The sequence below is a fragment of the Saccostrea cucullata genome, unplaced genomic scaffold (genome assembly GCF_032062105.1).
Source record: "Saccostrea cucullata isolate Sc308-1 unplaced genomic scaffold, CSIRO_AGI_Scuc_v1 ctg15502, whole genome shotgun sequence".
NCBI lineage: Eukaryota > Metazoa > Mollusca > Bivalvia > Ostreida > Ostreidae > Saccostrea > Saccostrea cuccullata.
This window is the reverse complement of record NW_026933051.1, coordinates 4588-15935: the sequence shown is the minus strand read 5'-3', so window position 1 is coordinate 15935 and position 11348 is coordinate 4588. Positions and strand designations below refer to the sequence as shown.

The window sequence follows — 11348 nt, the reverse complement described above, 5'->3', positions numbered from 1 at the left end:
CAATGTATATTAAATCTTTATTGTTTAAAATTAACAAATTGGTGTTGAATCTTTGTCTTTAAGAAATTTTTTTCAAAATATCTTTAATTAAATTATAATTCTCAAAATCCAAAATGTTTAGATGCCATTTTTTCTTTAAAACTTTTAAATTATATCTAATGTTAACAAAAACAGCTACTTTATTATGGTTGACCAGAGAATTTTAAAAACAGTCTTTTGAAGACGTATACCCCCATTTTTGGAATATCAATTTTTTCAAATTCTGAAAATTTTTAAAAACAAAAATTTAATGGATATATAGATCTTAACACTGTTCTCATTTTTCTTTTAAAAAGATTTAGTATAAAAGCAATTAAGAATTTTGTGTCTGTGTATGTAAAATGACATATAGATCTTTTGGACAGAGTGTGAAGTGTTAATTTCCATAAATAATGTATATTAATTGCTTCATATGCACAATAACACTATAAAAAACAAATATATACTTTAAATCACTTTATACACAAAAAGATTTATATAAAAAAAGTGAAAATCAGAATTTGATATTAATTTACTTACCGGATCTCATTGGGCCTATTAAAGTTTGCAAAAATTTCATTTAGTGTATAAAAAGATTCTGTGTAACAGCACACACAGGTACTTTATATACCTCCCACATTTCAAACAGGAGGGTAAAAAAACCTGAATGAAATTAATACTCTTGATTGTTTAAAATTCCTATTTGTTATTTTGTTGTATTGATTTATCAAAAAAATCGTTTTTAATTCAATTATTTTCAGCAACAAATAAAATTGATTTTTATTGGAAATATTTAAATTATTAGAACGTATGTATTATTAGGAAAAAAAACCTTGATTGAATGAGCATCCGATTTGAAACTGAAACAAGAGCGATGGTAAGATCGTAAACACTTTTCGTAAACACTTTCTTTTGAAATTGAATAATATTTGAAAAAAAATTAAAAGAACTTTTGGACAATTTGAAATCATTTTACCAACATCAACAGCTTAAAAACATACGACTTTTCAACTTTATACACAAACATTCAATAAAAATTGAACTCGTAGATTTACTTACCTTGTTATTGGTTATTTGAAGATTATTTTGTTAAAAAAGATTCTGATTACACACACAAGTACTTTGAAGTTGACATCAAGAAGATGCTTAAGTTTTTGATTTAAGAAATGAATGTAATGTTTTTTCCTTTGATCGATGTATCAAAGAAAAATTTGGACGGAAAACTTCATCAATGGGCGTAGCTTCAAAAAGTCTAAATTTCCCGAGAAATTACCTATATGCTTCCTTAACATACCAGGGCAGCAATATACCTTAATCACCTGCATACGGCGTGTATATATTCCAGTTGATTCGATACACAAGATCATGCTCTACGTATGAACAATTTCTAAATAAAGGGGGTAAATTATTGACAAGTTGATGAAATAAGAATATCAGCAGTCTCGTCCTCATTTCGTAAGTTCTATGGTAGATATAATGACTTTGTCAGCAAATAAATTAATCATTGAGTCAAATGTTGACTGACTTTTTTCATACCAGCTGTTAGTCCATTATTTATTCACTGAATTGACGACGGATTTTTTGTGTTATTTCACGATCATGACAATGAGCATGACGTGACCGGTCAGCAGGGGATGCTCACTCCTCCATGGTACCTGATCCCATCTCTAATGTTTTAGGGGTCCTTGTGTGCTCTGCTCTTATTTTGTATTGTTTTATGGACTTTGAAATTGAATGCTGTTCGTTATCTCCATATCCTTCTTGAAATATTTTGCTGTGCAGTACCAAAAATAGATATACTATGCCACATAGTTCACTGAATGATATCGCCGCCTCATATATTATTATAGTTGTAAAGTCCTTTTTTGTTGTTGGAGACACGAAAAAATTGTCAGATTAGAGAGTAAAAATGGAAGTTCTAAAAGCAATTCATGTAATTAAGAAAGGGTAAAAGTAGCATCATTTATAGAATAGATTTTATTCGGTGGTATCAAAGGAGTTGAAGATATAAGATGGGCACCTTTCAATATTATAGAATGAATGACAGTGTCATTCTTTTGCTAAAGGGAAGGTGCACAATAGCACTATGTAAGGAAAATTCTCTGTAAGTTTCATTTATTGTATTCAGTGATATAACAAAAGTTGTGGATAAGAGAATGATGCCCCAAAAAGATGGCATGGAGGGACAAACAGACTTTACCTTACCATAACTACTGCCTGACAACCAATTAAATTGTCGTCAGTTTTGTTTCTGATATAACTGTTTTTTCTGACATGAGTACATGTATTCCTTTCACAGAAGCAAAAGAGGATTACATTTATAACCAAAGAAAAGCTTACAAATATTTATCACTGTTAAAATATTATGTTCCCGTACTTATTGAAAACCAAATTTTTGTCAATTCGAAGATTTGGTCCTGTACATTTGAAATTCATCCAAACTTGAAAAAAAAATGAAAATAATTAAAACTATTTGTACTTTCTTAAAGTAATATAAATGTATACTTATATATTGTATTTCTTCAAAGTTGATAATTTCATTAAATGATATGATATGGAAAAATTTGAAAACTAAAAAATAGTCTAGATTGATGAAACGCCAAAAAAAAAAAATCACCATTTATGCATTGTCTAGTTAAAATCATTCTAAAAAAATATGAAAAAATTAAACATATCTTTACTTTCTCAAAAAAATTAAATGTGCTTATATATTGCATTTCTTCAAGCATTGGCTCTAAATTTCATTAAATGATATGATCTGGAAAAATTTGAAAACTAAAAATAGTCTAGATTGATGAAACGCAAACAAAATCACCATTTATGCATTGTCTAGTTAAAATCATTCTACAGAAATATTGAAGAAAAAAAAAATATGGGATCACTTCGAAAAAACAATTCATGTGCTTTGGGAGAAATTTAAGCATTTGCTCTAAATTGTGCTTTAATTAAACATTTACCCAAACAATATCTACATAAAGTTACAATCACGTATCCAATATGTACATAAGATTATACTTACAATCATGAAAGAAGTATCTCCACTCTGCCTCCTCTGACACTGAGGACTTATGGAGTTTCCTGTGGAGCCGACATTTCTTCAATCCTTCATTATAACCAAAGACACCGCAATCTCGCCGACATTTCTCTGCACAGTCTTCAAATGATATAGAATACTCTCCTAGAAGTCCGTCATCTGACTTTTTATTGTCAAAGTCCATGCTTCTGGCGTATCTTCGAGAAAATATGGCAGCCAGAGGCACCGTAAAGAAGGCGGAGATTAAAACGACGACCCAGACGTTGCTCATGTTGTTTTTTGTGTATTTCACCAGTTTCACGGTTTATGTAGAGAAATATTTCAGCTAGCGGGTATAACTATAAAAGCCTGAATGCATCACGTTCCAGTGATTGGCTGATTGTTAGGTAATTTACTATCTCTGGTAGATCGATTGAAGAACGAAAATGACTGAAACTTTAATTGGACTATGTATACAAATGATACATTTGATTTTGTTTTAAATGATATCTGTTGAATATCATCACTTTGCCCGTCCATTCGTCTTTCTGTACGTTCAACTTTCAAAATTTGGAAAACCCATCTCAAATCCACAACACCTTATAAAAAAAACTTAGTAAAATTTAATAAAATCTCGCTGAAGCTTTCTCACTTATTTCCCGTGTTTACATCCGATTTCTAGAGAAATGATATAAACGTTTGGAAATTTCTTCATATTTTATTAGAAATATAAAGGTTAATTAAAAGTGTCACCGCCTTTATTCAGGTCATGTTTTCCTCGTACACAGATTTTTAAGCGTTAATAGACGTGGCAGACAATGTACATGTACTGTGTTTTACATTGTGTCTGAAATCCAAACATTCTTTGGAAAGACGGTGAGTGTTTTGAAAAAAAAAATCATCCTGATTTAAAGATTAATGGAAAAGAGAGATCACCTAGATTATTTTTCAATGTAGAAATGAAGTAAAAGGGGATTAAATGTAGAAGGTGATGACGAACTGTTCCTATAAAGTGACGTCACATACCTAACGTGACCTCACCTCGAAATCTCCCCCGGATTTTACAAATGACCATGTTCAGGAATTTCTTATAACCATTAGGGTAATTGGAAAGTAGTGAAAATCTCCAGCATTTTTGCATATCGACTCTATTACATAATGTGTCTAATGCCTGTTTTTATCAATTCACGATAAGATTTTAGAACGAAATTCCGGAAATTTTTTTTATCAACCCTCGTATTTTTAATTTCTCATAACAGAACATGAATATTGCTATTTTTGCAATGATATTACTAAGTAACATTCTACTTGCATTTTGTGTATATAAATGCAAACCACCATAACACAGACAGAGGGTACTAAGTTTCAATTATTCGTTTAGCTTTGACGTCACAAACGTAAAACGCCGTAAAGGGAAACGTCAGAAGCCAAAAAAAAAAATAATGTTCACATTGAACAGAAACAAAAGAAACATTAACCCACCTAACAGATCAAAAAGTGCTTCGAAAATGTATATCATTTACAGTCAAAAAGTTGAAAAATGTATATGTAAGCATAATTTCGTGCAAAAAAAAAATGTTCAGAAAAAATAAAGGGGGGGGGTTATTTTGCTTGCACACATAGTTAATGTTCTGATACTATATAAATGTATCTACCAAAAAAATATGATTCGACGCTGAAATTTTGAAGAGCACCCATCTCTCACCCAAAACGTTTTCAACACCACTGAAAAAAATGTTGTGGTACTTTCACAGCCATTGTAACCTCATCTTTAACCTTTATATGACTTTTGTTTTAGGTCATATATTTTACCGCTATACTCATATTGGAGGCGGGGGTATCAGTTAGTCAGCTCAGTTCTCAAAGTACCCATTTGTTAAAATTTCAATAACTAGTACGTGAATGTTATACCAGTGAAATCTATCTGCATTTAGCAATTATACTAAAAAGAAAACACTTTATTTATATGTATATTTATTCTTAATGGACGTTGAGATTGAATACTGTTCGTTATTTCCATATCCTTCTTCTTATTCAAGTTCAATTTCAAAACTGGTAGATATTATCTTTTCTTCTTGTTACAAGCATACTGTTAGAAATGTTGCATAATACCTGTAATCGCATTAATTTTCATTGAATTTACACAAACAAAAGACTTGTTATGGTAAACACAATGCCTTTTCTATCTCACTGTGTTTTAATTCTCTGTACACATGAAATATTCATACCGATTCCACTGTAAAGGTCTTTCAAGGCATTTGTAACTTATATTTAAGCTTTCTTTAATTCTTTGCTACTATTATATTATTGTCCACTTATGAAATGCAATTTCCATCACATGATGTCCTCCTATCAAATGTTGTCATCAATAATATACATTTTATTGATGAAAAATTAAGATAAAATTCATCGTTTCCTGGTCGTTATTTTGTGATTGGTTTTCATATATAGTAGGTATTGGTTGATTTAATACTGCCTGGTTCAACAATACTTTAAACTAGCATATATTCAACATAAGCAAAATGTTAAAATACAATAGACAAATAATATATACAAAATAGAAGAATGGTATTTTTTATCCAAAAAAAAAAAAAGTGGAGAAATAAAATCAGAAGACTATCAAACAAATTGACGACGTTTAATAAATTATTCTTTCATATGCAAATAAAATTATAACCAAATGATAATAATACCCAAATCAGACCTTTCAAATCTATTGTAGAGGGACATAGGGATAACGAACAGTATTTAATCTCAAAGTCCTTAAAACAATGAAAAATAGAAGCAGAAGAAACACAGACCTCCGAAACATCAGAGGTGGATTCAGGTGCCATGGAGGAGTAAGCATCCCCTGCTGACCAGTCACACCCGCAGCGTGCTTATTGTCATGACCGGGAAATAAAGGAAAATCCGCCGTCAATTCAGTGAATAAATAATAGACTAACAATTAGTATGAACAACGTCAGTCAGCATTTGACTCAATGATAAATTGTGTTTGCTGACGAGGTCATTGTATCGACCATAGAACTGACAAAATGATGACTTTAAACGAGACTACTGATATTTGCTTTGTGATTTTCTTAAAGATAAAATGGTGTAAAAAATGAAATTTTATGCTGTCTGAATCATTGAAATTCAGAAAAATCATACAAATTATTTTTCTCACCCGTATTTCTAAATGCTAATTGTGACGTCATAAACATGTGCAGTTTCCCGTATTTTATTGAACATTTGCAGGAGACACCATTTTCAAAGGAATGTTCTTTCAGATAATATTGTCCACAGGCATCATCCAAAAAGAGTTTGAAAAAAATGTGATTTTTTAAAATTAACTTTTGCACAACATATCAAAGAAGGATATGGGGATAACGAACAGTATTCAATCTCAAAGTCCGTAAAACAATACAAAATAAGAGCAGAGCAAACACGGACCCACGAAACATCAGAGATGGGGTCAGGTGCCATGGAGGAATGAGCATCCCCTGCTGACCAGTCAAACCGCAGTGTGCTCCTTGTCATGATCAGGAAATAACGGAAAAAATCCGTCGTCAATTCAATTCAGTGTATAAATAATGGACTAACAATTGGTATGAAAAACGTCAGTCAGCATTTGACTCAATGATAAATTGCATTTGCTGACAAGGTCATTGGATCGACCATTGAACTTACGAAATAATGACTTTAAACGAAACTGTTGATATTCTTGTTTCAGCAATTTGCATGTCAATAATTTACCTCGTTTTAGAAATTGTTCATACGTGGAGCACGCATTGTGCTTTGCAAGTATATTTACGAGTTCCATTTTTATATATAAAAAAAAAGCAGCTGTCAATGATATCAAAAAGCCTGGACTTTAATTTATCGCGAGAAATGGTTGTGTATAAAGTTGAAAAGACGTTTTGAAAAAGTTTTTAAGCTGTTGATTTTAGTAAAATCTTGTGATTTCAAATTGTCCTAAAGTTCTTTGGAATTGTTGAGTATCCACATCTGGTTCACACCATTTCTAGAATATATTGTTGCACAGCACTCTTGAAGTTTTTTCTTTGCCTCTTGTCAATATCTTAGTGAGGAGTAACGAAAAATGTTTGCTTGAACATGTACTGGAACCCGCAAGGTATCTTTGTTTGTAAGGATTTTTATGAAAATTTGGAATCCAATATATGCTTTTGGGTAATAAGCAGGTGAACAACTTATATAGTTATGATATGCAAGGGTTGATCTTCCGGAATCCTGAATTTCATGGTCCTCGGGTCACGGATACTAAAGAGGAAGGGGGCTCCTTTTTATATACTGAAAATTAATTGTTTTAAATTTGCTCTTTGTTATTTATCGCACATTTTTGATAAGCAAGTGTGCATTTTCAAAAATTGTGTAATGTGTAGACCTAGGGTAAGGGGTTCATGTATAACTACGGCACTTCTGATTATTGCTGAATATTACTGATTAGTTGAAATGATTTTTTTGTTCTACTACCTTACCTATGGATATTAAGTAAACAAACTAAGCAATTGATAAGTATGTAGTTATGATTAGCAATGGTGCCTCTTTCAAAATTGTGAATGCCATAGCATCTAGCTTAAAATATGAACCAAATTCAATCATTTGAAAGTTTCTGCATGATGCTCAGGAGACCTGTGAGGCCAATGGACCCCTTGTTTTCTTTTTCCATCAAAAAGTGTCTTTAAATTGATGGTGGAGATTAATTTCAGAAATAAAGTATGACAAATTAATAGACACTACTATACGCAATGTACTTTACCATTACTAAAATGCGCAATACTTCAAGAAGTATAGAAATGGATGCTGTGAAATACAAAGAAAATATAGATTCCAGCACTTTCAAGTCATTCTGGATGACATATTTACAGACTAGTTGTAAAAACTTTGTCCAACTTACAAATGTTCATCATGATTAACGGAAAATGCACAACAATTTATAGTGATTACAGAAGTGCATCTTATGAGATTTCTTATCATAATCAATACTAGTTGTAAAAAAACACCTGTTATATAATTATCTACCCCAGGCACAGGCATGTAAAGGAGAATTTGAATACAACAGACGCCTTTTTCATAGTATATTGCAACGTTCCGCTCTTGGACAGCAATTGATAGCCATAACAAAAGTGGATTTTATTTAAACATTGATATTGAGATTAAATGTGATTTAAATAGTTCGATGGGTACAAATATAAACAAATCGCCCTTAATGATAGATCGATGAGGGGAATTGAGTCAATTAATTTTGAGATCACTAAAGAAATTAGCCATTCTGAACAAAACTTAAATTATTATAATATCAGAAATGTACCCTCAATAATTAGAAATTCAAATGCATTGACGACAAATTATCAATTAATTATAATAACTTCCATTCATAAGTCGACTCGATATATCCCAGTCAACTTAAAAATGAAGACACAACGGAGTTTATTAAATTTGTATTTCCTTACTGTTTGGTATGTCTATATCCTTCATTTGGATGTTTAACTTACTTAAGACGAAAAGGGTCAATTAAGAAATAAATTGTGTACCAAATGAGCTTCAGCTTTTCCACCAACGGATTTTTTTTATTTATTAATGTAGTAAAATCTAACTTTCATCTGAATACATTGTATGGTGTTTTCGTTTGCTTGTGTAATGCTTTTTTTCTGCTTAATTTAATAATTAAAGAGATTAAATATCTTTAATATTAATTGACTAAATCAAAAAGAATGAGAGGGAATATACTTGCCATTTAATGATAAACACATGTATTATAATATTTGTGACAACATTATCCGATCAGACCATTTATTGGTTGACTGGTAGCTGAAATAATGCAAATACAATTATTAAAACAATTTTTAAAAAATGTACACAAATTGACCTTGTGCGGGATTCATTCATACTGTACCTGGGCACGATTGAGTGTTGCACGCCTCTGTTTGAACTGATTGACCAGAGCATTGAAGCCCTCCATATGAAGGAGGTGGGTCGTCACATCTTCTCATTCTGATATGGATTCCCCCACCACAAGGCATGTCACATGGCCGGAAGTTACCCCATTGACCCCAATTACCGTTGACTACAATTGTTCATCATTTATTTGTATTACAATGTTAACACGATCCAAAATACAATTAAAGATGGAAAAATACAAAAAAAGAAAACCAAACAAATACATAAAATCAACGTTTTGGCTTTCATTGAACAATGACAAATTATTTCAGGGAGGAAAAAGAGAACCTGGACATTTCCTGAGGTTGCACGGTTGGCTTTCCTTAAACCTTCCTGAGCAGTTGTGACCTCCATATTCAGGTGCAGGATTAGAACAGTTTCTAATCCTTATCTGAACACCGGCCCCACAACTACTACTACACTGTCCATATCCTGACCAAGCTGACCATTGTCCATCAACTACAACCGCTTTCCACTCCCGTCGCGTGTTCTTTGTAAAATCAGGAACAATGCGAAAACGTCCCTGGCCAATTCAGAGTGCATATTATGGCCCGACAGATAGTATGAAAAACATTTTTAAGCATTTAGCTTGAAGACAAGTTGTACATTCTGATAAGGTCGTTATAACGACCTTGGAACTTGTCAAAAAATGGCTTCAAACGAGACCGTTGATATTTTTGTTCTTCAATGGCTTGCTTTGTTTTATAACCAAACAGCATGTTCTTGCGTATCAAATTTAATAAACTAGTTGACAAAAAAACAATATGCAAGTGATAAGGATATATCGATACATATGTAGGGGAAGTTAACGATTTAAAGTTCAAGTCATCAAACCTTGTTAATAGTCTACCATTAAAGTCATTGTTTCGTAAAATGTTCAAATACGAAGCACTTGTGTCAGATTCCTGTATTGCTTTTTTACTTTAGGCTGACAGAGGTATGAATGTATTGAATCGACCTATAATTGAAAGTAAATTTTTAATTGATAACATATCGTCAATATACATGTATCTTAATGATGGTTTTGATGTTCACAGCAAGTGCTTCTTGTTCTCTCATGTAAAGATTTATTTTTTTAAACATTTCATTCATTTTGTTGCATGTAAAAATTGAAAAAAAATGTTCAGGCTTGAATATGCTGCGTTGATGAGGAATATTTGTTATTATAATGTATTCTTTTCGGAAATGCGAGATGACCTATTAAAGTTATTAAAGTTACGTTATGAGTCAAAATCGTTCAATTATAAGTTTTGTAATTCAGTAATCATCAAAAGAATCCACATAGTTAGGAAAATACCTCACATATACATATAGGATATATTAGAAATTTTTGCAAGATATAGGCCTGGCTTCGGCATTTCAAGGATATCAAAGATTAGAATTATTCTTGTGTCTTTATTTTAAGAAATCGTAGCAATGGTAAAACACATATATTTATACTTTAAATGGTGTCATCTAAACTATTAAGGTTAAATTGTTTTCATTCAAAATTTTGATGTATTTTTCCTTTGAAAATGACACTATCTATAGACCTCGGAAAGATTCCTTTAAAATGAATTGGTGGGATAAAGGATAGATAATTTTTTTCCGAATTTTTATCTTTCTGATTAATTTATATGAATTGAAAATCATTTTCCTAGTTTACACCACATGAAAACCATTTTCAGGTAAGCTTTTCAGACGGTGTATTCAGATTTTTAATAAGATTAAAAATCTAAACAATATATTTTGGTCTACTGTCAAACGTCATTAACAGATCGTTATTTTGGATAAAATAATGCAAAAAATGATCATTAATTACATACTTGTGTTGAAAAGTGAAATTCCACCTCGAGAACATGATTCAAAGCCTCGTCCAAGACCATGAATCTTGTCCCTTTGGTGATATTTCACTATCCAACAAGCGTAGTAATGACTGATCCTATTGGTACTAATCATGTTTTTATTCTTTTTGAAAAATATAAAAATTGTGTATCTTTATACCGGGGCAAGAAAACGTGTTGCACCGCACTGCTCCCAATGAATCACCGATGCAAGGAATACCATGTGCCGGCTGAGGATTACTGCACTTCCTGAATCTGACTTTCCAGCCGTTCCCGCACGTTTTATCACAGGGACTGTAGTTATCCCATGAACCCCACGAACCATTTACTGGAAACAAGGTTAAACCAAAATAAAAATGTTTAAATTATATCAAGCCTTATCGTAGTATAAAACTATTCTTCTACCTGGACAAATGCGTGAATGACAGGTCCCTGATTCTGCAGACGAACCAGAACAGAATCCGTCACAGCACCTATGACTTTGTTGGGAACCGTTACCACAGGTTACACTACAAGTCGTCCATTCTCCCCAAGGCAAAAATGTATTTCTATGA

At 31.8% G+C, this 11348-nt stretch overlaps 1 protein-coding gene across 1 annotated transcript; it reads right to left on the bottom strand.

Moving 5' to 3' along the window:
- Positions 1 to 8757: 8757 nt before the first annotated feature.
- On the bottom strand, positions 8758 to 11122 carry LOC134237113 (mucin-like protein; the record flags this gene model as incomplete). The annotated part of the gene is made up of 4 exons (XM_062719213.1): positions 8758 to 8842; positions 8928 to 9098; positions 9260 to 9430; positions 10955 to 11122. Coding segments are annotated over 4 exons (545 nt in total), but the record flags the coding sequence as incomplete, so codon positions are not given.
- Between the last annotated feature and the right edge of the window lie 226 nt (positions 11123 to 11348).